Raw genomic sequence first — 27,148 nt, 5'->3', positions numbered from 1 at the left:
GGCAGCAGGCTACCGAAAAAATAAGAAAAAGAGGCAGAAACTGAGGAACACTGAAAATTATTACATTGCAATCAGAAGATCTGTTAGTATTAATAGCTGGAAAAACATGTAATCTGAAGAGATATTCATCTGAATAAAGCAAGACTTGCATCAATAATGTAATAAAAACAACTTTGGGAAAACGAGCATGTACGATCTCTAGTAAGAATATACCACAATAAAGGTACAATTGAGCTCAAGCTGGAAAGGGATAACAGTTCAAGTAAAGGTATTTGTTTCTGAAAATGAATTGTTTTTCTACATACCTGTCCAGTCTCCTACTACTTTAAGGTGGACCCCAAACGTTGCTTTGGTATCTGTAGGGCACTAAAAATATTAAATATATTAAGGACCACTTCTGAGTAACAAGAAAATAACAAAATCATTCAAAGTACAGTTGTTAAGACAGAACCTGGTGTAAATAGGTCATTCCTGACCAGCTACACCAGCAGCTATACCTTTTAAAAAGCAAGTCTAGCATCAGTAGAGTTCAGGAAGCTGAGCATAGCTGGTCTACATTCAGTCTTAACCATTTCTTCTAATCACAGAGGAGCTTGTGATCAGCTCGTCTGGGAGTGGGATTTGGAACAGCCACTTGACTAAGCATTACTCAGCAATGATACCAACTGAGGATACACTACAGAAATACTCCCTCCGCTATTGACACTACATTCAAAAACTAGGAACCAATACACTCCTAAATCAAGGCATTTAAGAGACTTCTGGTTCTTGAATGTCAGGGCACATGCTTTCCAGCCAATCATTCTCACTCAACTTCTGCTTTCTTCCAAATGAAAGCTAGATTTTGCTGCACTTCACAAGAGCTTAGAGTTTGAAAAGGAAAACACCAGATTGCATGGCACATCATAAAAATCACTTTGCAGTCACCAATCTCTCACTCTGCACCTATGCCCTCACCTCAGGGCTACTTACTTGTGACTATGAAGACAGGAATGATATTATTTACAGTTTTATCCACACCATGGTATCTAAAAAACACCAAATGTTTCACACATAAACAGGACAAGCAACTATCCCTCGAAAAATGATTCTTCACTTTCCTTCTATAAACCAACACCTTTGGTTTCTTTTTGATAGAATATATTACTACTGAGTTTTGACGCCTTTCTTAGAACCTGTTAATGATTGATCCAAGCTTCATCATAAATCCAACATCCAACAGATGACACTCCTGTCTTTCTTTTTTCTACTGCTACAGACCAATATGAATTCTGAGGAGAGTGCTTAAATTCAAGGAGCACATCTATATTATAAATAAAAGAGGTCCAGGCAGTGAATCCAAGCACCAAACACTCAATCATCCACAATGCTTGTGAGGACACTTCTTGGCTCTGTTCTGGACCATTGTCATTAGCGTTCCCAAGATAGTCTGTAGTGAAGTGGGAAACCATTGGCCTCAAGACTAAGGATCATTTCCCATCAGTTTCTTATGTAGCAGCAGACACAGATAAAAGGTTGGTATTCACTACATCTTGGCAAAACTAGAAGAGGAAATACAATGTCCTAGATAGCCACTCCACTTTCCTGAAGGGGAAGAGCATTCTTGCTAAGAGTACTGATTACTCGACAGACTCGTATTTAATTCCTTGTCACCTTTCAAGTTTTCCTATAAATTTTGGTACATAAACTTTACAGTCAGAACTATTTCAGCAAGTCTTAGCCTTCTGAAAAAAGGCATAAAGGGAGGCAAACCTCACACAACGAGGCCAGTATTTGCCACGGCTAGTTGCAGTGTCTTCCAACAAAGGTATCAAGACCAATTCTTCATACAAGAGCAGCTAAGTGGCCCCTCAGCTAGAAAGTTGCATACTGGCAGCAAAAAGATCTGTTCTCCTGTGGGCTTCTGTAAGGGCCCTTAGCAGAGTTTATTTATCAGTCTGGGATGCCCCAGGCCTTTCTGTGATTCACAGGAAGTTGAGTGATTTCCTTAGTCCAACTATGCACAGTCCCAGTTCAGCACATCTATAAAATTGTCTGTCATTCCCTTCTTCCATTAAAGTTAATGGCAGAATATACATTGTCTCCTGTCAGAATAGGTTTAAACCTGTTATCCTTCACATTACCCTTGTGACTAGCTCCTTTCTGCTCTACTTTAAAAAACTGTCCAATAACAAAGACTTTTACTTCTCTCTGGAATTTGGGAAGCCTACTTTGATACCTATAACTGGGCATGAGAGTTCCTCAGAGAGTTCTGGAAAAATCTTATTGTGTTGCTAAGTCTTACCAGAAGAAACATGCCCATCATCTAGGCTACACAAAGTGAATTACTCCCAGTTCAGCAGAAAGAAAGACTGTAGAATCTACAGTGTAGATGGTCCAGCAAAAGGCCATGAAGATGATGAGAGGATTGGAGAACTTGACATACAAGAGAAGTCAAAAGGGAATGTGTTTGCGTAACCCACAAAAGAGAAGGCTCAGGGAGATCGGTGTCTTCCAATACCTAAACAATAGCTATAGAGAAAATGAAGATGCTCTCTTCCCCACCATGCATAGCGACAGGACAAGAGACAGAGGCACAAGCTGCTTCAGGAGAAATTTCATCTGGACATAAGAAAATATTCTTCATCATGGAATAAGTAGAGAGAGAAATGGTGCAATTTCTCTTGCTAACTCAGCTTCACAGGTCCTCAGATAACCTAATCTACAGCCCTTGCATCAGAAGTTTGAACCAGATGATCTCCAGAGGCCTCTTCCTACTTAAGACCCTCCTATGAACTTGTAATTTTAACTTCGAAAATTGAATTTACATTTTTACTGCACAAAACACTTATTTTATCTCAGCTCTCTAAACACAATTTAGTCTCCGAATTGTAGCTTTTTCCAGACTGTTAGAGAATATATTCCAGAAACTTAAGGAAATATTCTAAGACAGTTTTTCAGAAGTTTAATCACAAAGGTGAGTAAATTTTCCCATGTTATTAACAGACCACTGGGCACATGCAATGAAGTGCAAAGAAATTATCCTCTTATATATTTAACTTTCTTCATGAAATCACACAACTGTAGGATAGCTGAGACTAGAAAGCATCTCTAGAGACTGGCTACTTCAATCCTCCTGCTCAAGTGGGGTCTGCAAGAGCAGGTAGCCCAGGACAGTGTCTAGTTGAGTTTTGAATATCTCCAAGGATGGAGACTCCACAGACTTTCTGGGCAACCTGTACCACCCTCATAGAAAAAGTGGTTTTTTCCTTAAGTTCAGATGGAATCTCCTGTATTTCAGTTTGTGTTGTCTCATCACTGGGCGCTACTGAGAAGAGTCTGGCTCTGACTTCTTCGCTCCTCCAACAGTTCCAGCTCTCTCAGCCTCTCCTCATCTGAGAGATGCTCCAGTTCCTCAATCATCTTCATGGCCCTTCGTGCTCCAGTACACCCACATTTCTCTTGAACCCAGAACTGGACATGCAGCTCCAGATGTATTTCACCAGTGTGGAGCAGAGGCGAAGAGTGACCTCCTTCAACCTGCTGGCAATGCCCTGCCTAATACAGTCCAGGATACAGTTGGCCTTCTTTGCTGCAAGGGCACATTGCTGGCTCATGGTCAACTTGGCGTCCACCAGGAATCCCAGGTCATTCTGTGCTGTGCTGCTTTCCAGCCAGTTAGTTCCATCATGTATTAGTACCTGGGGTTATTCCTTACCAGAGGTAGGATTTGGCAATTCCCTTTCACGATCTTCAGGAGGTTACTGTCAGCCCACTTTTCCAGCCTCTCAAGGTCCCTCCAATGGCAGCACAAACACCTAGTGTATCAACCACTCTTCCCAGTTCTGTTTCATTTGCACTGTTGAACCCTGAGGTACTATGCCAGCTGGACATTATGCTACTGATCACAATCCTTTCAGCCCATCAATTCAGCCAGTTTTCCACCCACCTCGCTGCCCATTCATCTACTCTGTACTTCACCAACTGCTCTATGAGGATTTTATGAGAAACAGTATCAAAAATCTTGTGAATTATGACACTCTTTTCCATTTTACATATCTAAGTCTCTGATCATCTATTTTACTTTCAATTTGCCATAACTCATATTTAAAACACCATACAGCTAAATAACTGCTTTGAGATCTGCCCAGAGAAGTGGCTGAGTCATCATCCCTGGAGGTGTTTAAAAGACATATAGATGAGGTTCTTAGGGACATGGTTCACTGCTTGAGTTAGGTTAATGGTTGGACTCAACGATCTTGAGGGTCTCTTCTGACCAAAATGATTCTATGATACTATGATTCTACGATCTTTCTTACAGTCAGCTCATACACACATTTAAACTAATATATGTTTATGTTCTGTGAAGTCAAGAACACGCTGAAGCACCCTCTTGAATTGGAAAGAAAGGCAATAAGTACATAAGCCTTGGTCAACTAAATGCATATCAGAGCCATGAAGATGATTAAGGAAGTGGAGGATCTCCCTTATGAGGAAAGGCTAAAGGAGCTGGGTCTCTTTAGCTTGGAGGAGACTGAGGGGCGACCTCACTAATATTTATAAATATGTAAAGGGTGGGTGTCAGGAGGATGGAGCCAGGCTCTTCTCGGTGACAACCAATGATAGGACAAGGGGCAATGGGGACAAACTGCAACACAGGAGGTTCCACTTAAATTTGAGAAGAAACTTCTTCACGGTGAGGGTGCCAGAGCCTGGACCAGGCTGCCCAGGGAGGTTGTGGAGTCTCCTTCTCTGGAGACATTCAAAACCCACCTGGACACCTTCCTGTGTGACCTCATCTGGGTGTTCCTGCTCTGGCAGGGGGATTGGACTGGATGATCTTTCGAGGTCCCTTCCAGTCCCTAACATTCTGTGATTCTGTGATTCTGTGAAAGTGGCCTCAGCAACGCAGGGTGTCCTCTCTGAAGCTGTGACCAAAACCAATTAAAACTGATTTTAGAATGTGTTTTGGCAAATAGTACTTGGATTTCCCTCTGCTCCTTTTGATCTGAGAGCCCTAAGAAACAATCCAGTGACTATTAACTGTACTACGCATGCTGCCCTTTGTTTTTTTTTTTTCCATATTGTCCAGTACACTGCCCAAGTACAAATTGAAAGATTAGCCAATCTTGAAATAAAAAAAATACTTTTTCTTAGTTCCTTTTCCTTAAATAATGTTTTCCAAACAGGTAAATCACTAACTTGAATAGCCTGTAATGAGAAGGCACATTAGTCTTGTTAAACAAATTTCACACGTGGTAAATTTTTCAGTAGTTCTTTCCGCATTTTGAAGAGTTAAATGAATCCCATTTGCAACACTCATTTGACTAAAATACTATGGCATGCAAATTAACTGTGGCAGATATTGTAATTATGTGAAGCTATCTATACCTTTAAAAGTGAAAGATTTTACAGGTTGGGCTGTCTATGCTAGTAAGGTTATCTGCCAGCATTTGGCCATCCTCCAAAAACAACTGAAAACCAAAGGAATTCTGTTAAATTTAACAGAGCTGTGCAGATTTACACCCCTGGAGAAACAAAACTATGTTCTTAGCATTTGAAAGATTGTAAGATTTCCTCAGAGCTGTTAATCACATGTGAGCAAGTTTACAATGCCTATTTTTATCTTATTTTTGTATGTATTTTCACATTCAAAGCAGTGCGAATAGTATTTTATACAGAGATAAAACTTAGGAAATACAGATCATTCTATATCTTAATGAAAAAACACCTTTCCTTATATTTTTTTCCTTTTTTTCAAGCTAACTTGAAGAACAAATTCAAATTATCACATAGGGAATTTGCAGATATCCCTGGAGAACTTTCTGCTTATAAACCATCAAATTAATTACTCATCAATAGCTGTAGGTCTATTATTTATCTCTATATGAGATAAAATATAGATTATAATTTTAATAATCCAAATATTTTAATTAATGTTTAATGCATTACTAGATTAATACATACTTGAAATGTACTTTATTTATCAGTTTTACATAGTGAACGTGATTTTCCATGGTTCTCTATCCTTTGCTTTTATATGAACACAAAGTGAGTGAACTAATTACTGTTAGATCATAGTGGTAATCTTTTACACCCACTTTATATGGTATAAAAATCTACTGCAAGTGATGAGCAGTGGAGAAGTCTGTGTATATGAGAGCACAACATACAGAAAATGAAAATTATGTTATCAGCATCTGTGTTTCCAGCTCAGAATACTGCAAATATTTAGCATCACTGGTACCTACTTACAGTCAAGAATGCTGCCCAGAACAAGAAACAGGACAAACCTTATTGAAATAATTTTAATGTTATTAAATACTATTGAAATATTGTGCAATGCTCTTTTTAGACCTTGGGGTGCAGGGAGCTGGGGTGAGTCCACAGCAAACTAGCAAGAAAATAGTTAATTCCTGAAAGTTTCCAGTTCTTCTGTACATCTCGACCATAAGAACTGTGAAGAATCTTTAGAGAGATGTCGGGTTTTGACTACAGCGCTGATGCATACACCACGATAACACTGCAGAATATCTGTTATCAGAAAAAATGAGATGAAAGGGATGCCCAAGTTACGTGCTCCCATGTGGCTCTGCAAGTAAAGCTCCTTACAAGTTCCTGTGGAGATATTGCTCTCCAGCTGATGCACCACAGTAAACACCAACATCTGTGTTGGTGCTGTACTCGGTGGTCTGAATAGTGCCCAAACTTACAAAGATCTGTGCCACAGCTGGAAGAACAAAGTCGAATCTCATCCATTGTCTGATTTTATGAATTAAAAGCTCATTGTGGAGTTTGCTTAAAGAGAAACTTCTTCAAAGAAGACTTTCATTTTGGGGGAAAAACCATGATATGAGGCATGCCTGCCAGTCTGCCAGGATGAACCAGCTGCACCGTGAACCCAGTTGGTCAGCCCAGCCTTGATCCAGATTCAGATGAGCCCTTACACAGATCAAGAAAAACACATTGAAGACTTAGCAGGTGTGGGAAAGACACAGAGCTGGGGAAAGGGGGAAAGAATTAAACATAAGCAACTTATTAACCCTCCTGTAGAGGGAAAAAAGCAAAAAGGGAAAAGGAAAAGAGAAAAAAAAGAAAAGAGAAAGGGGAAGGGAAAGAGAAAGAGGAAAGGAAAGAGAAAAAAGAGAATGGAGAAAGAAGAGAGAAAAGGGAGAAAAGAGAGAAAAAAGGGATGAGGAAGAGGAGAAAGGGGAAGAAAAAGATAAAAAAGAAAGGAAAAACAAGAAAAGGAAAAAAGGAAAAGGAAAAAAGGAAAAGGAAAAAAGGAAAAGGGAAAGGGAAAGAAAAAGAAAAAGAAATAGAAAAAGAAAATGAAAAATAAAAAGAAAAAGGAAAAAGAAAAAGGAAAAAGAAAAATAAATAGAAAAAGAAAATGAAAAAGAAAAAGAAAAAGGAAAAAGAAAAAGGAAAAAGAAAAAGAAATAGAAAAAGAAATAGAAAAAGAAAATGAAAAAGAAAAAGGAAAAAGAAAAAGGAAAAAGAAAATGAAAAAGAAAATGAAAAAGAGAAAATGGTTTTCAGCTTTGTCAACTGACAAGAAATTGTGAACCTCAGAAGCTTGGTAAGCTGTAGCTTGTCTGGTTTCATACAGAATTGATATAAACATTCCTAAAATGATTCATCCTGACATTAGAAAATGAAGAGGAGTGATGACAAACATAGGCATGCTATATAAATGTAGCCAAAAAGTAGTAGCTAGACTTCAGTCTTACTCATAGGAGGTGAACTTTGTTACACTGGGCCACCCTTTTTAACTTAATGAATCCCATCAGAAGCAAATTTCAGAGGAAAAAAGTTGATCTGAGGAGTTCCTCTTTTGAACACATCTCTGCCTCAAAGGATAGGAGATTGTCTAAAAAGGCTCTACTCATTTTTCTGTTTTGGGTTACTTTACAGATTGGATTTTGCCTAAAATCCTTCCCTGTTAGAGACTTGACCTTACAGCCATCCTAATTTAACTGGCAGACATCAGCAGACATCATAACATCTCTGAATGTGGGGAAATCCTAACCATGGAACATAATTTAAGCATCAAGAGTGTCTGGATGAACAAATTGAGGCCATCATGCCTTGAATATTCATTGCTTCAGCCAGAGCCCTCCCATTGCAGTGCTAATTCCTCGCCAGCAGCCCAGCTGCAGAAACATATGCCAAACACTTTTCCCTTTCACTTTCCAGCCCCTTATACTCCTTGTTGTAAAACCCCAAACACCTGCAGTCTTGCTAGTGGAAAAAAACACACCATAACACTGTGAGATGCTCAAGATGCATCACTGGTCAGCTGCAGTGACAAGATGGGTCATCCTGGTCATCTGGGGTCTAACTTCTGTAATATAAACCACAAACCCACACCCATCAACTCCCGTGAGTCCATAGTTCAGCACTTGGTACCTCACTCCTTGTAGTCTTCAGTTGTTCAATTACTCTCAGTGTTCAAAACTTTTTTCTTAAAGTCTCAATCAAGTTCCTTGATTTCACTCTTGCACCACAACATGACTCTTTACTGTAATAGGTCCCTTAAGATTGTAAATAAACCAATAGTTGCAAATATAGAATGCATACAATGTTGCTTATATTGAACAAATAATATGAAATAACTTCATTGGTTTTTAGTAAGTCTGGAATAGCCTGATCCCACAAAATTTTGCAGCAACAGATGCACTACAAAGATACACTTCTACAGACTAGTCAGTATGTCATTGCTTCTGCACCTTAACCAAGGTAAAAAACTTACTGCCTACCCTTTCATTCCCAGCAGACACATTACGTTTCATAGAATCATAGAATAACTCAAGTTGAAAGACACTCATAAGAATCATAGAATCCAATTCCCTATAACATAGAAAAAATGGTTGCATCCTAGCAACAATCAGTCCATATAATTTATGCATTTCAGGTTGCTAGCTAGATGGAAAAAGCCTTATGGGATGCTCAGGATGCAAGCCTTCATCCCTGAAGGAGTGAATGTCAGTAGAGCTATATTTCTGCCCAAGGTTGCCTCTCCAAGTCTTCCAAGGGCATGCAGGTGTGCAGACACATAATCATAGAATCATTTTGCTTGGAAGAGACCCTCAAGATCATTGAGTCCAACCATAATCTAAATCTAGCAGTAGACCATGTCCCTAAGAACTTCGTCTAAATGCCTTTTAAATATCTCCAGGGATGGTGACTCCACCACTTCCCTGGGCAGCCTGTTCCAATGCCCAATAACCCTTTCTGTGAATAAGTTTTTCCTAATATCTAATCTAAACTTCCCTTGGTGCAACTTGAGGCCATTTCCTCTTGTCCTATCCCTTGTTACTTGGGAGAAGAGACCAACCCCTCCATGCTACAACCTCCTTTCAGGCAGTTGCAGACAGCGATCAGTTCTCCCCTCAGCTCCTGTTCTCCAGGCTGAACAGCCCCAGCTCCCTCAGCCGCTTCCATCACACTTGTGCTCCAGACCCCTCACCAGCCTTGTTGCCCTCCTCTGAACTCTCTCCAGCACCTCATTGTTTTTCCTATAGTGAGGGGCCCAAAACTGAACACAGTGTTCGAGATGGGGCCTCACCAGCACCATGTACAGGGGACGATCACTTCCATAGTCCTGCTGACCACACTGCCCTTGATACATGCCAGGCTGTTGTTGGCAAACAACACTGCCCTGAGTTGACAAATGCACAACCAAGGAAACTGAAGGGCACAAAAGGCTCCTTCTCCATCATCCCTGAGCAGAAACTACAGACTCTCTCCCAGTGGTGTGTGGCACTGGTGGAAAAGGCCATCAAAGGATCAATAGATTTTCTAGTTGGATCACCAACATCTCAAGGAATGCCGTGTCTCTCCAAACTACCCTACCAGCACACACCGTATTTTACCAGGCTAAAGCACAGATCCCAGCCAGTCAGCTGGTTTTAATTTTAAGATAGCAAGAAGCATGACACTTCATTTGCTTTAATACTGTGTCTGTGTCTTAATTGTACTTATGCTTAAAAGTGGTGACTGTTTTTTTCATCTTGAAGTTTCTCCTATACTTTTTAGACCTTTCCCTAACCTGACCTAGCAGTTAACCTAGAAGCACTATCTCTGATGGGAGAAAACACCCTTCTCTGCAAAACTAAGTAGATACTTTTTATATATTGTAAATTTACTTTCATAATATCAGAAAAAAACCTGTTCATGAGAGGGAGACAGTTTCTGTTTAAAGTATCTCCTGAAGGACTCAGGATTTATTGAACTTAAATGTCTGTGTTCCCTTGATCCAGAAGAGTCAGATTTATAAGTTTAAATGAAAATGAAAGTTTACTTAAGGTTTTTATACAGACCTCAAAACTATCATGCCCAAGACCAAACCAAACAAACAAGTCTAAGGAAGTACTTGAAGGCATCTGAAATATTAATCTATTCATTTTTGTTTTACTTAAATTCTTTGTCAACCAGCTGCTAGATTTTCTACTTCTATGAAGAGCAGACAAGCTCTAGGGATTTCTTCAGTTTGCCAGCAAGATACTTCACAATATCTCCATTCCCCTAAATGCTCTGTAAATCATTTCATAAAGCCAAGTTTCATAACCATTTGCACAAGTTATTTACAAATCTTATTAGAATGTCATCATAGTAGATTTTGTTTTTATTGTATTTATCTGTCAGTATGAACTTAGCTCTTGATGTCCTTAGATACTTTTTACTCAGGCAAACTTCCAACAACTTTTCAATTTTTTTTTTAATGAAGTATTTCAGAATTTGGCCCCTAGGCTTCTCCAGTTGTGGATAGTTTATTTCTCAAGTTTACAGTACAGGACATGTGTTTCTCCATCATCTCCAGTTATGCTCCTTGCGCAGTACAAAATTTCTTGCTTAAAATAAGCTCAGAGCTAAAATTTTACTGCTAGACTGTTAATACTCTCATTGATTTTAAATGAACTCTGGATTATCCAGGGATAAAGACAACGTTCGCTCTACAAAACACTGGTTCTCCCTTACAAAAGTAAATGCGTTACTTGTGACATTGTTTAGACTCGTGTATTATTTGCTGAGACCTTTCTGATGTGACATCAAGCCCAAAAATTCAAATGTACAGGTCAGGGCCATCAGCCTGTAGTCCTGTCATGCTTAAATCCAGATACCAAGTGGACTTAATAGAGGTGTGGATGTAACAAGGAAAACCGAATCTATAAAAAGATTCCATCGCACTACAATTCTTCATGATGTGATCTGCTTCAAATTAACCACCTATGCAACAAGATGGAGAGCCACCAAAAGGGCAGAACTTTTTGGAGCTTTTTATTAACATAGTCATTCAGCTTCTACTTCAATGGGATCTAAAAGCAGATTTGTTATGCAGCACCGAAGCAGGGAAGGTCAGAGCACATTATAACACAGGAGAAAGTTTCTGGTTTCAAAGAAAGTTTCAAATTACCTGTTGTGGGCAGTTGATCTCTGCTTAGCTGCTGCCAGAACTAGAATCTAGACATTGAATGAAGAGCCAAAACTCTTTGGAGGATCTGAAGAAGCAGCCACTAATACTAATATAAAGCTGAGATCTTTGCTTTGGGTTTGCTTTGGTTTTTTGTTTTGTATCTGCCAATTCAGTGCCATCTGCCTCTATTAATTCTATCTCGTGAAGTTACTAATCAGTGGATATGCAGCGTATGTCTTAAACAGCGAGGCAGAGAAAGCTCAACGAGCATTTATGCAAGTTCCCTCTGAGTATCAACAAGAGCATCCTGGATACATGTATGTGTTAATCAAAAAAAGTCAAAGAGGGACAAATTCGATGCTAAAACAGTATTGATCTGAAAAGACAGCATCAAGTTCAGGATATATTCTCTTGGAATGACAAATGAGGCCCTGGACAGCTTTAGAGATATGAGTATAGTACGAAGGCACTTATCCAAAATATTTAAGGTTGCACTGTTCACAGGAGCAGAAGAGGTGATATTCCTTCTACATTGACAGTCAACTTCTGACAATGCAGATTAACATCTTCACATTAAGTCTTTTATCTTAATAACAGGTGGGGTTTTAACTGTTTCCAAAAGGTATTCTGGATGCTTAAAGGGGAACTGCGAGAGGGGAGGGGACATCCTACCAATGGTGCTGGGACAGGAGGAATGATGGAGAAAGGAATGAAACCTCTACATAAAGTCAGTCAGTGACAGTTGACCTATGCAGACCAGGCAATGCTTTTTCTCTGCTTGAAGAGCCTGATCTTAGTGAGCAAAGATTTATCGTTTCATCCCTTCCAACAAAATGATTTCCTGAACCTCAGAGAAATTCAATATGGATTATTTGCCTGAGTGACCGAAATCACTAGACAAGAACTAGAGAGTGCAGAATTCAGTTCCCAGAAACTCCTAAAGCCTCCCGCCTCTCCAGCACCCACAACATCCAGAGAGCAATTCCCCAGGGCTGACTCTAGCACCTTCTCTAGTCAATGCAATAATGCGATTCAGGGGATTTAAGTTTGGCTCCTGTCCTGAGTGTCTCTTGGAAGAGTCCCTCGCCCTCATACTACAGAAGTACAGATTAGCCGAAAGCACTCCCCTTTGTCTGTTTTGCACGACAAGAGTGCCCGTGCAGAGGAGGTGTTGTCTCGGTGTCTACATGTAATGCATGAAACTCTAAAGTCTCATGTCTTGAGTGCTAAAGTAATATTTCAGATATCTTGTTATGGTGAAGTGTCAAAATACCTGACAAGATAATCTGCTATACACACACACAATTGTCAGAAATGAAAGAGGAAAATCCCTTGAGACCAAACATTTTAGCTGAAAAAAAAGAAAAAATTATTCTTCCAAATATCAGATCTCTGTTGTTGCCATAAAACAAAACTTAATGAAGCTTTTCCATCAGCAGTTCACCTTCAACAAAGAGTATACTGTAAACTAACTCATTCAATCATCACAGCACCTGCTATGCTTTTCTCCAAGGCCACCACTGTAAAGGGCAGCGGTAAAGAAGCTTTGATGAAAGATTCCGTTCTCAACTGCATGTACCACTGGGACTAATTTTCTCCTCTTCTCAGAGGTGCTACTTCTAGTTTAGAGGTGGCACCCACTGGAAGAACAGTTTAGAATGGTTTGCACTGTTCCTTGCATGCACCAGAAAGGGGGATTTTAAACTTCAAGCTATTCAGCCTGCAGTTTAAGTGAGCTCTGAATTCACACCACAAAAGCAGAACAGTATCTCCTATCTTTGTGCAACATAGATTTCAGTTCCAAGGGGAAACAAGGGCATGACAGCAGGCAGTAACAACCAAAACTGTCACAAATTTGACATAACAGATCATTTGATCCTGCATTTGTGGATGTTTGTTGCAGAGCAGAAGTTTCCACCAACCCTCAGGTGTGAGCCATCTCCAAATTTAGAAGAATTCACCTCTTGGTCTAGTCCTTATTTGAAGGTCTGTCACAATCTAAGTTCCATACAAAGTGATGTAATTGTTTCCTACCTTCTTCTGCCACCAGTGAATCAACACTAGTAAAACAACAAGGTTACCAAGCTTTATGAGGTGTTAGGAGTAGACACCAGTGTTTTGGTAGCCAAACTGTCTGAATTGCAGCTTGAAGGAGTTTGTGGCTTGCATTGGCTCTGTAGTAGATTCAGCAGAGACCACATAAAAGGACCCAGCACATCTTCTGAAGAACTTAACATCTGCAAAACGCAAGGTTATTTCCATGAGGTTTACTGCCAATCACTGCATGCCAATGCAAGAAATTCCAAAAACATAGCAGAAAAGGTGAATTCTCTTGTAAGACACTAATATATTTTCTAAATGGGAATCTACTTCTGAAGTGATTCATTAGCAATAAAAGTAAGTGCACAGCCATAAATGGTCAGTACTAAGCTTTCATGATGCTGCAAATAATCAGTAGTATCATTAAGTGTCTGAGAAGAGAAATCAACACTAAGTGGAAAATGTAAGATGGAGATGGAAGGAAAGCCAATGCTACCATAAGCTGCAAGCCTGAGTTTCTTCTTGTTCATACAGGTTAAAATGAAGAGCAACCACAATACTAAAGAAAGTGGAAGTAACGTTTTGCATATAGGAATTGTAATGAAGGACCATCCCCACTACTAGAAATTGCTACTATTGGTGACACTTGTTTTCTTTGCCAAGGGATTTAAAGATTGCTATAGACAATGGTATTTGAACTGTACTTCACAGCAGATGAGTTCCATGCTTTCTTTCGCAGAAGTGTAAAGAAATGTCAGTCTTGGGAAGCAAAGCACTAAAGAGAAGATTTCTGATGTTTCTTTGGATGGTCTGATCTCCAGACCACATTGTGTGCTTGGTCTGAAAGACAAATCTCCTTACAAGAGTTCATCAAGAGGAAACACACGAAAATAATTTGTCCCTTTACAAACCCTCAACTAAGGTATTTATTTACCGAAAATATTTAATCTCATTACAGACCAAAATACCTTGCAGCTGACTGTATTCTGCTCAGATTCAATTGTAAGATGCAATAATATCGTATCTAAAATAAGTAAATTGGACTCAAGGGCATTCAGGACTGAAAATGTTACTGACACCGTTTTACACAGCATAGTAACAGTTGGGTACATAACCAGTGAAAAAAGCACAGTAAAACACATTAAAAAGAAAATATTTTGCTAAAGTGAAATAAAAGATAATGGGGCAATGAAGACAATATGAAGGCAGTAGGCCACTATGAACTACCTAGAACTGGCCAGCAGCTCACTTGCAGGAATCCCAAATGTTGGGTCATCCCTTCATTACCATTTCCAGAATTTCCAATGGATTACAAAGTCAAGGAGTCACACTAGTAAATACAAAGTCACACCACTGAATAAAAAACAGTGGAAGCACGCATCAAAAACAAAGTTAAAAATGCCAGCTTTCACATTGACCATGAGAGAAAATTGGTATCTCCGAGTGCCTGAATTTCAGAGTGTACAAATGACATTGTCAGTAGGTCAAGACAGGTGATGGTGTCCCATTTATTCAGCACTGGTGAGGCCACACCTGGACTGCTGTGTCCAGTTCTGGGCTCCCCAGTACAAGAGGGACATGGATATTCTGGAGAGAGTCATGAAGATGATTAAGCGTCTGGAGCACCTCTCCTGTGAGGAAAGGCTGAGAGATCTGAGACTGTTCAGCATGCAGAAGAGAAGGCTTGAGGGGACCTTATATATACTTTATATATACCTGAAGGGAGGGTGCAAAGAGGATGGAGCCAGGCTCTTTTCAGTGGTGCCCCGTGACTGGACCAGAGGCCATGGGTACAAACCGAAACAGGAGGTTTCCTCTGAACATCAGGAAACACATTTTTATTGTGAGGGTGACCTAACACTGGCACAGGTTGCCAAGAGAGGTTATGAGGTCTACATCCTTGGAGATATTCAGAAACTGTTTGGACTTGATGCTTAGCAACTGGGTCTAGGTGGCCCTGCTTGAGCAGGGATGTTGGATCTGATGGCCTCCCAAGGTCCCTTTTGACCTCAGCCAGTGTGTGATTCTGTGTCATGAAGCCTTTGATGGAAGAGTCAGGTGACACGTTAGCAAAGAAACCAGACTGTCAGAGTTCAGAGCGACATTGAGTTTTGCCTCTCCAGATTCCCGTGTGCATTTTGCACCAATTACTTCTGCTCGTTCCTTCCATCAGCAGGGGGAAGTACACTTTCAAAAGATAGAAAAGGAAAATAGAAGAAACATCACCGCACACATTTCTGAACAATGCCTACCTCTTTATGCTCACTTGGTTACAATTCAGAGCTCTCTCTGGCTCCCAGTAAAACATGTGGGAGCTTTGCCAGAGTGCAATGGGAGTGGGTTCAGGCTCTTTACACAGCCTCCTAGTGTTTTCCTCCACCCCAGCATTATGTAAGAAACTGAGCTAAACTGTAAATATTACACAACCTTGAAAAGGGAAGGGACTAGTAAAATATCCGCATGACTCCTTCACGCTGACTCACCCCTTCCTTTGCGTTTTTGCTTACAGTCCTTGCTTGGAGTAGAACGATACGCCTGAACGGGTCACTTCTTGTCTTTTAAGCATATTGCAGGCACAGTGAGATGTTTCATCAGCTTAGACAGGACATCACATCACACAGAGTCTAAGCAGGAGAAGAGCACCAGGAGGAAGGCTGCAGCCTTCTCCCCAGCTCTGCTGCACCAGTCATAGAATCATAGAATCATATGGGCTGTTCAGCCTGGAGTAGAAGAGGCTGAGGGAAGACCTGATCACCCTCTACAATTACCTGAAAGGAGGTTGTAGCATGGAGGGTGTTGGTCTCTTCTTCCAAGTAACAAGCGATAGGACAAGAGGAAGTGGACTAAAATTGTACCAGGGGAGGTTTAGATTGGATATTAGGAAAAATGTCTTGGCGGAAAGGGTTGTCAGGCATTGGAACAGGCTGCCCAGGGAAGTGGCTGAGTCACCATCCCTGGAGGGGTTTAAAAGATGTGTAGATGAGGTTCTTAGGGACATGGTTTAGTGCCAGTGCTAGGTTAACGGTTGGACTCAATGATCCTGAGGATCTCTTCCAACCTAAATGGTTCCACGATTTTAAGAGCAGCAGGAAGAAGGCTGTAGCCTTCCCCTCAGCTCTGCCGCAGCCATCGCTGCGCTTCCAGCACCCCAAGCCCCTTTCCCCCTCGTGCTTCTCGTGCTGTGGCTCTGGGCCCCACACTCCTACACCAGTCTAGAAAAATAAGCCAGGGATTATCACCATCCAACAAAAGAAGCAGCAGCAGTGTTCCAGCTTGCTTGGTAACTACAAGTAGGTCAGATGGGAGCGGAAAAAATACTGAGTTAAGCTCTTGCCTACACACTCTGTAAGCACAGTCCCATGTCTGGCATCATATTAAACAACAACAACAAAAAGCTTTCTAAGCAGGACAGCAGCCTAAGGCATATTCTGTGACCTAGAAAGACATGTGGAAATGACTGTCCCCTGCTTAGGCTGGGCAAAAAGATTGTCATAAACTTAGACATTTCAAAGCCTCATTACGCTGTAAGACGGCCATTTACCCAATAACAGCATTTCTCCAGCACAGATAACATTCTACTGAAATATGTTTCTGGCAATAAAAATGAAGCTCAGTAACTCAGTGGTAACGTTATAACTTGTAATAGCTAAAACACATATGCGATCTTGCTGTTATGCTGAAGGATATCACTGTACTTCAAAGCGTAAAGCACTGAGCATTAACAGAAATTGCCTGGTCTAGTACTACATACTTAAAATATAACGCATTGTGCAGGACTGGAAATGGTTAGTTCTAATGTTACATATTTAATATGTGACTGTAAAAATTACACAAACTGTAGTTTATCACCTAGACACTTATCTGAAATATACTGTGCATTATCTCAATATATATGAGTTATAGTCACTAATAAAACTGACTCACAACAAGAGATCTGTTTTCCATAGCGCCTAGTTCTAGAAGTTTTCATGCAAAAATCATTTTTCATAACATGCATTATTATAGTATGTCATTCTAAATATTGGATGGAATCCTCAACTTATATAAAGAATTCGACTTCAATAAAGCATCCTACTCAGCTTTACCTATGATCTAATCCAGTAGGCCCACCTCAGCAGTCTCTTTTCAGACAAATCTCTCATCATAACAAATAAGAAGTCTTGTCAAAGAAAAGGCTACAGAACCAGGCCTAATATTCTTTGAAGACATTATTTCTGGAAATTAGAATCACACAATTCATTATTTTAGCAGTGTCCTAATATAAGAACAATAAATCTTTATAGCAGTTTGATAGCTTCTGAGCTGTGCAATTACTACTAATGATCAAATTACTGCCATTATTTTAATTTCCTCTGAGATGGAGAGTCAGAAATCAAGAACATGATGTTTTGCGATTAATGTTTAAATAAGATGTGTCCACTGGTATAGAACAGGTGTAACTTGATTAAATATAGCTATGCTAGGGCCAAATGAGTGCAAAGAACAATCTGAGAAGTGCTGAGTTCTTTAAATTTATCTTCTGATCACTAAACTAATAAAAATATAAACAAATACTGACTGAATCATTCCGCACAAAAAAAACCAGCCACCATTCCATCAGTACTGCAATGCACATAATTTTTTCTCAGTGCATATCTAGTTATCTTCACGCACTATACAGAGGAAAGCCTTAAGAATTGCCTACTGGAGTTAACTACAGATAAATAATACACGCGTCTGCTTTCTATTGGTAAAGTGAATAGCCGAGAAAACTTTCCAAAAATCAGGCTATGCAAGTAGCAACATTGCTTCACCAACCTATACAGAGGCAGCTTCCCTAAGTGAGATTCACTCCCTGATTTATAGCACAAAATTTATTTTGAGTAGAATTCAGCACGGCTTGCCCTGTGACAGTACTTGCCTCCTGGCTCAGCATATAGATAAATAAATTAAAAAACAAACAAACAAACAAACAAAACCCAACACACCCCACAAAACTGAAGAGCTGGGAGTGGACAGGACCTGGTTCTGCCCTCTGAATCTCAGGTAACAGTAAAACATCTCAGCTGTTCCACAGAACAAGGCACAATTCAGTGGAGATAAAGTATCAGTTATCCGTCCAAAGAAAAGAATAAAATATTTATCTCCATGGTCTTCTTGAAGAAGAATACCAGTTTCAGGCAATCCTAAATTATTATCTTGGGAAAGAAAAGGCTGCCACTAACATTCAACCTTAGACGCTGCTTTTTGCAACAAAATAGCCAGTGCAGTACAGTGATTTTTTTGGTGGCATCTCCCAAGCCTCTGTACTGCTCACTCCTGGAGAACTTCAGATATGTTTATATACAATTTCATTTTATTCCAGTTTGTCTCCAGCAGGTCCAGTTCCCATTCTAAACCACTTGAGCTGAGTAAGTAATAGTCCCAATGTTGTATGACTTCACTGGTGTATAATATTAAGTCATCCGTATATCTCTTAATATAAAAATAAAGCAGAAGACTATTTTAGAAACTTCTTTTTTCAAACTTGATATTTTTCTTTGGAAAAGGCAGTTGCAGGGTTTGGGGTTTTTTTCATTGAATAGGAAAGATGACAGAAAATTTATTATAATTTGTGCTTATTCTGCATTAAGGCCTACAAAAATGGCTGAAACCTCTTTCATGAAACAATGATCAAAATCACGTTTATTTATTTATTTATTTATTTATTTATTATTGGTTTTCCCTTATGGAAGACTTTGAAGAAAGTTCCCATTATCATTTTCTCAACAGTGGAGAAAATTAAATATGTATTGAGTACTGTCATACATAATAATCAACTCATTTCATATTCATTGGTATCCTCATAAATGAAACATAAGTTTTTCTGGAGGGAATTTTCACCTTGAAGGCAATAAAGTCCATTTGTTTACCAAATATATATAAAAGGAAAAGTACAGTAAAGAAATCATATTTCTTACCATTGTAAGGGTGAATGGATGGCTTTCCAGTGCAGATACTCTTGGACAGTGTAGAATAACATACTGAAAAAAAATCAGCCAGACAAAATAAAATGAGAGAAAAGAGATGTTAAAAACATTCAGTGATGGGTTAGTACATACAAAGTTAAAGTCATCCCTATATGCAATGGTATGTGAACAGTAGGGATATTTTTAGGGGCACATTAACTCACCTGACCAGGCCTTGCTTTAAAGTCATCTTTCACCATCCTTACTTCCAGGACATTGGAGGGATGGCTTATCACTGAAGTTATTGTGACCGGCTTATTGCTGCGGATGTAGCGGTACAGCCTTTCCACACAGTACAAGCACAGAGGTCCCGAAATCCAAAACCAAGTCTGCAGGAGAACAGCAACACGTTACCTCAAGGACTTCTCATTTTCTGTTTTCTAATTTCAAACCTATGTGAGTACTTGCAGGATCTCATTTAACATCTTTTGTGGAACAGTGGTTCGGTCACAAGTGACCTCCACATCTCTCTACGTGCAGAAATCCAAGCGCATTATGGGGGCTTAATCAGTCCAACCAGCAGCAGCATCCACAAGCACAAATAATTTCAATCATAAAACCCATCAGGAGCAAAATGCTAATGACCTCATTTGCAACCATGTTACTCTGCTTTTATGTAGTTAGATTGGTTTCCGCAGTTAATGACATAAATACATACACTGTTTCAAAATCTAAATACCAGAGTATTCTGAAACTGGATAACCTTTACAGAAAAACACTGTCTGATTTGCAATATTATTTGACTATTACCTTCTTTTAATCATCTCAGGAACAAGCAAAAAACTAAGAAAGAAGGATTCTTGTACTACAGAATTTTTGCTTATATTAAGCTAGTGTAAAATCATAGACAAGGGAGAGAAATGGGCACTTTTGAATCATGATTCATTTGCTCCTGTGGAAGACATGTATGCTAGACAAATAATGCCCTGGAAATGCGCATTTCTCTGCACTGTTTATATGGGAGGCCTGGCTGACTACCTCAGATAGAGACATTTACAGCTGCTCAGCTAAATCCCATCCTATGAGTCAATTACTAACAGCTTATGGCAGAGCTAACTACTAATTCCACATCTGCTCAGTCATTCAAGCCATGGCACTGAAGTGCCCTCAACCCTCATCCATCTTCTCTTCACAATTTTTGAAGTTATACATCAGCATCTCTTGCAACTAGCAGAGTATTTAATTTCCTCAAACACCTTTGGCCATAAAAACTTCAGTAGCTCACAACACCCAAGGCTCTTTTTTTTTTTCCTCTTTTAGACTTGGTATCACTAAGTGCATAAACCAGTTTCAAATCCAAACAAGTCCTAAAATAATGTCACGAGCTGCCAGGAGAACACTGACTGGCCATTTCTTTCCATGGCTCTTTTTTTCCCATTAATGGCTCTAAAGCAGACACGTTATGCCCCAAAGAAGACTGTTTGATGTCCTGTGGGTCATATGGAGCCAGATATACATTGATGCTTGTAATTCAGGATTATTACCACAACAAAATACAAATCCGAAGAACTTTGTTGGAGACCTTCAATGTAGAATTGACTGTTTCTTATTATGATCACATGCTCCATAGCAAAATGGGTTCCCACTGCAGCTAGTAAGGGACACATGTGTTCTACAGAAAACAATTATAATAATAATAAGAAAGTCCTGTGAGGTCTATTATGGGACCACCTTGAATGATGGGCCTTGGGCTTGTGAACTCTGTATTCCCAAACTTCATCAGGCTACTTGCCAATATAGCCCAGCTCATCTTTTCTCAAGAGAAAAGAGAAAATTTGGATGAAGAAAAAACTGCTGCCACAAAACATAAAGAAACAAAAGGAAAATGGAAAACATAAAAAGGCTTTTCTGACCCCACTGTCGTCATACTCATTTACCCATGCCACATACAAAACAAGCCTATCTGCAAAAAACAGACTATACAAATCCAAACCACAACCAACTGCAACCCAGAAATTAGTATTAGGACTTGCGTCCACATAGTGAAAAAGAGAACAAATGGAGTTTGATTATTTCAATTAACTACTGCCACACAATGCTTACAAAGGGACCTTATGAATATGTTAGATAAATGTTTGCTCTGAAGTGTAATTTAAAGTCACATTTATAGCAAGACCAATACATCTCTTATCATGCCATACAAAAAAAAGAACATTACAGCCAATCTCTTGACTGTTTTCCACCCTATTCTATGCATCGCATTGTAATGCAGTTCAAGGTTTAATACAGATTGTTTTTTCCCCACCAAATCTTTGAATGCCTGAAAAGGTTTTAATAATATTTTCCATTATTAAAACATCTGGTCTGGAAAAGCAATAATTAGTGGTTATGGCTGACTGAAAGACTTGGCTTGGCTTGTAATACCTGAAATGTCGGATCATACAGACCTCTGGGAAGTGTGACTGGAACTTGGGTTCCTCAGAACAAATTCTCATAAAGTTATTTTGTACAAAGGGTTCTGGTACTGATAAGTCCTCTGGGAAAGGCTCAGTAGCATAGTCAGGAAACGTCTCTTCAAAAGCCTTTGGCACTGTCATATTCTCTCGGAGTGTTTTGTTAGGATTAAAGCAACCAGGAGGGTGTTCCTCTAAGTTCATCTGGTACTTGAGCACTCCCCTAAAGGAAAAAAAAAATAGTGAAGACATTGAACTAACAGTCAAAACCAAGCAACTTATCTTAATTCGGAGAGTGTTTTAGAAAGCAGTCACCAAGCTCATCTTCTGTAAGAATTCTTATTCCGTTTGTTTTCAGGACTTTCAGTGCAATTGAAGCTTTGCAACAATAGAGCCCTCTGTCACTAGAAGGAAGGTTTAACTTTTCCAGCTCACTTGGCACTCCCCTACTGAACAACCTAAAAATTAATACTGCTTGAAAGGAGGAGTTATTGAAAAAAAATTAAATAATCATATTTCCAGTTCAATCACACCCAGGCTGTTTTCACTCATCCTCCCTACAGTCAGCAAGCCCCATTTTTTAAGGCAATCTGTAGCAGAAGTGGCCTGAGTTGCCAAGTCATAAACTGCAGGAATTTTCCCACTACTTTGTGTTTATCAGGTTTGCAAACAACAGTATAATTTGCTCCTTTGAAAATCATCCTGTCAAACAGACAAAAGGAAATAGCCAAGGAACCTGTTTGGCAAATTATTTTGTGGGTTCCATGCTTGTGTTTTAAGATAAAGTTAAATTTATAGTAAAATGAAGTGAGAACTTTGCAGCTGCAGCTAGAAACCTGAAACACTCTGGGGTATCTGAACACATGAATGAATAATTGAAAATAGGGAAGAACCAATAATACAAGTAATACAATTCCTCAGAAGTACTACTTGCCTCCAAATCTGAGTTTGATGAGAGTAAAACCACAATGAGGACTACTGAAAATACAAAGGGCTGCATGACAGCTATCTAGAATTGTGCTGGATGAGAAATAAGGCACACGACACCATGTCTGGTAAGACATGCCCTCTGAGTGTTAGGCTATGTAGTGAAGGCTCATCTCAAGTGTATGATCAAACATAAGGACACACGCTCCCCTCTCCTCTCCCCAACACACACAGACAGGAGCAGCAGTCACGGAGTTTAATTCATAAGAGAGAAATAGGACATATGCAATATTCCCAACTTAAACTGGCTCCGACAGGCTACTGGTAATCTTCCCTACTGAAATGTAGTCCTGACGGATAGTAACAAGTTTCCCATGTGTTCCAGTGAATAATATACAGCTTGGAAGTTAAACCTGCTCACTCTAAACTCCACATCTGACCCTGGGAGAATCACTTGGGAAGTGTCCATGCGTCCACACCCATGCTTGTTTGTATTTATTGCTCAATCGTGCCTATCGCTGGCATCTGGCATCACTGTTGGTCATCGCATATTTGCAAAGTGACAGATATCCCCAGCATTAGGCTAGTTCCTTGCTCCATAAATATTATGGTGCCTCATGGATTTAGCTGGAAGTTGCAGCACATGTGACATTTTTTCAATCGACCTTGTGTGCATGACTGCCAGCTGCTCTCACAGCTTCTCTGTTCTCAGAACATCCCAAAAGAGGATTCAAAGTTTTCCTTGAGACATGAAGAGCTGAACCGCAAACATGAGCATCCCCTCCAGTGATCTCTGGTTTGTTTAAACTATTGCAAACGTGCTAGCTGAGCGGCAAACTGGGATGACAAAGCTGCCTGTTAACAGCAGCTGCAATGATTCCCATTTCTGAAGCTGTCAGGGAAAGGCAAGTTGTCTTACACACCCAAGATCTGTTCCCAGAAAGGCTGAGTGCTACACCATTCTTATTCCTAAGAAGCCCAAGATATATCGTCATATATTTATTCAGTACAACACTTGAATGCATAAAAATCGATGTGTGGATGTCAGTAAGTAGGAGACAGACATCTTTAGCAAACAAAAACGGGAGAGACTGTCCTGACTTCAGCTGGGATAGCATTAATTTTCTTCCTAGTAGGTGGTATAGTGCTGTGCTTCCAATTTAGCATAAGAAGAATGCCGATAATACACTGATGTTTTGGTTGTTGCTGGGTAGTCAAGTCAAGGACTTTTTGGCTTCTCATGCTCTACCAGGTGCACAAAAATCTGGGAGGGAGCAAAGCCAGGACAGCTGACCCAAGCTGGCCAAAGGGATATTCCTTACCATTTGATGTCATGTTCAGTATAAAAAGCGGAGTTGGTCAGGGGGCAAATACTGCTGCTCGGGAACAGACAGGCTATTGGTGTCGCAGGTGGTGAGCAATTGCAGTGTGCATTGCTTGTTTTGTATATTCTATTCTTCTGATTATTTTATCTTCCTTTGACGTCCTATTAAACTAGTCTTGTCTCAACCCACAAGTTTTTGTTTTCCTTTGCGATTCTCTCCCCTGTCCAACTTGGGGTTGAGGGGAATGAGCGAGCAGCTGTGTGGTCCTAGTTGCCGGCTGGGGTTACACCATAACAGAGACAAAAAGGACAAGAAAGTGTCCTACTGGCTGCGCAACACAGCATGCAGTCTATTTGTGTGGGCATACATCAACCTCTGCCCCAATTTTTCACTCCCAAAATAGAGAAAACAATCACTTCTGGCTGGAGCTGGAAAATAAATATCACTGTTTCTTCAGATTTTTATGATGATAAGCTTGAGGTCAATGGTTCTCAATGTTTTCATAGGGAACTACACTGCTCCTATTTTCTCGTCCATCTTTCACTGCTCTGCTCAAGGTGAGTTGTTTGAGGGGTCTGCTAAAGGTCGATCTGTGGGCAGAATCTTAAGAATTTTCAGAAGACAAACCCTTGGGTAACTCTAAGTGACTCTTATTCTCAGCTTCAATGAACCAGTATAACCCATCTAACTCCACAGTAATATCAAATTCGAATCAGCTGAGAATCTGGCTCCAAATGTTTCGTATGTTTTATAGCTCCTTACATTAGTACTAGAAACATCAAGCTCCTGTTTTTACATAAACTATTTTTTGTCACTATCACTGACTTAAAATATAAATAAATTAATGTAGATAGGCATCAAGCCTTAATCCACTAAAATATTTGAAAGTCACGTTGCAATAAGTACAAGAGCAACGAAAGTCTTTAAGGATAATTCCCTGAAAGATTCTCCTCTCCCTTAGGGAAGAGATGAAAGAACAAACCAATAACATATAGCAGATGAACCATGTCACTTTATATACTGCTGAGAAGTGCTTGGCTAACCTGAAGAAGAGGGTACAGTAAGAACATACCTGTGATAGTTTGAAACAAAACAAGAATCCAGGAATACTGTGGAAATACTCAAAAGGAGACTCCCAAGCAAGACAAATGCTCACCCAACCTGTCTGCATAGTCCAGCCACAAGAAATGCCTCACTCAGTGAGGGCATTGTGTCTGAAAATCTCCAAGACATGCCATGTAGGAGTAACTTGGGCACCTAAGCGTGGGTGTCTAAGCTTACTTTATTCTCAGATCTTCTAATCAATATCACTAATGGAGCCCAGAAGTCAATCCAGCTCACTTGAATGTAGGTCTTTGTAGCAGCAGGTGAGCTGAAGCATTTTTAAGGCTCCATTGACTGTATATTTTAGAACGCATTAGACTATAATGGAAGATAAACACTTAGAAAACATGTAGAAACCTACATTTAAGCATCTTAAACTTGCACTGACTCCCACTCTCCATGACTCATTCTTCTCCCACTTTTAACTGACACTCAGTTCTTTTAGATTCACACTGAAAGGCTTTCCAATTCAATATTAAGGAGGCTGTGTACAAGAAGCCTGTTTAATGCTTGCTATTTTCCTGCAGCCTTGGTTTGCAAACTTCTCCAACTAGACTTCTTCCTTCATGAAGTGGCAACATTGTTAAGACAATGGGCAAAAGACAATACAGTGAAGAAGATGAATTAAAATGGACATGAAAAATACTCCAAAGGCAACCACTGGAACAGATTGCCTAGGGAGGTTAGAGGATCTCAGTCACCAGATGTTTTCAAGAAGTTAGACAAACACCTGTCAAGAATAATTTAGCAAAAGTTCATCCTGTCCCAGGACAGGGATAGTAGGTTAGATCCATCTTCCCTGGCTATGCACAAGAGCTATGTCAAAGAAAAAAAAAAAAAAGATTCAAACAACAAAAAGCCACAGAGAACTGGAATTGAGTCCAAGAGTTTAAATTGTTTTGAACTCATTATTTCAATTCACCAGATCTCAAGCTGCGTTTGTTTTGTTCAACAACATATTCCTACCGTATCTTGCTAAGCCTAATTACCTTTCACTGTTTACTTTAAGCAGTGGTGCTCAGTGTTGTGCAGACATTCCAGCACCACGTGTTTCAGATGCTTGATGACATGGAGAAACAAACCTCATTCAAAAACACCTTCCCTTCCCTACACCGATCTCTTCACCTACATCCACAAAGGACAATTCAGAGACATTAATGGACCAGATTCTCACGCAGCATAACTTGTAGAAGCTGCTTTACCTTGTCGTAGAGCTGGGCTTGTTTGTGCCAGATACAGACCTGACCATAAGCTTCACAGCACATGAACACTGGTCTGATATTGCGAAAACAGGAGAAAATCTAGTAAATTTTGTATAATAGCAGTGAGAAAGAGATAATTAGGGAGAGACTATTCGTTCCCTCTCCTTAGGAGTCAAAACAGAAGGCAGAGAGGAAAGAGAAAGGGATGAGCAACTTTGCTTCACATTCTTATCTCAGCAGCTAGGTAAAAGGGGACAGAAAAGAAACAGTAATGTTTTCTTGATTTCCCACTAGAAATTGGTAACATGGACAAGGAATAAACTTGAAAGTGAAGAAGTATGTGTTAGCTGGCTGTAGTAACTCACAATTCTTCAAAGTACAGTCTGGACTTTATTTAAACAATAACTTGTTGAAAAACTGAGGAGGATAGCATCTTGTCAAGAAGTTAGCCCACTGTGAACAAGTGAGCTCAGGAACAGCACAATCAAGGGAGCTGCTCTTTCTGGTCGTGCTTCAGGAAAAGGGACAGTGTTTTCCATTTACTTACCCAGAAACGTGCAGCATCAGCAGCATATAGAAGACAAAGAAAAGGTTGTGTGTATACCAGAAGATGTCATAGTTTGAAACCCTGAAAAGAATAAACCATGGTTCAATGCTGTATCACTCAGATGGAATTACTCCTAATTAAAAGCAGAGCTGTGCACATAGGACATTGTTACACATGCCATAGTCATGTAGAATAGTTAAAGCCCAGTATGTATTCCTGCAGGTA

General features: G+C 39.8%; 1 protein-coding gene across 4 annotated transcripts in view; it reads right to left on the bottom strand.

Annotated features, from left to right (window-relative positions):
* NOX4 (NADPH oxidase 4) overlaps positions 1–27,148 on the bottom strand; it is a 113,924-nt gene that overhangs the window by 64,177 nt on the left and 22,599 nt on the right. For all 4 annotated transcript variants that reach the window (XM_065632560.1, XM_065632568.1, XM_065632585.1 and 1 more), the window contains exons 8-12: positions 26,924–27,004; positions 21,813–22,041; positions 19,590–19,754; positions 19,378–19,440; positions 306–366 (exon numbers count right to left, since the gene is read on the bottom strand). In XM_065632560.1, the coding sequence (XP_065488632.1) occupies positions 306–366; positions 19,378–19,440; positions 19,590–19,754; positions 21,813–22,041; positions 26,924–27,004 (599 nt within the window). The remainder of the gene's footprint in view (positions 1–305; positions 367–19,377; positions 19,441–19,589; positions 19,755–21,812; positions 22,042–26,923; positions 27,005–27,148) is intronic.

The sequence above is a fragment of the Caloenas nicobarica genome, chromosome 1 (assembly GCF_036013445.1).
Source record: "Caloenas nicobarica isolate bCalNic1 chromosome 1, bCalNic1.hap1, whole genome shotgun sequence".
Taxonomy (NCBI): Eukaryota; Metazoa; Chordata; class Aves; order Columbiformes; family Columbidae; genus Caloenas; species Caloenas nicobarica.
The sequence above is the reverse complement of the archived record's forward strand: the minus strand, read 5'-3'. Positions and strand labels throughout refer to the sequence as shown.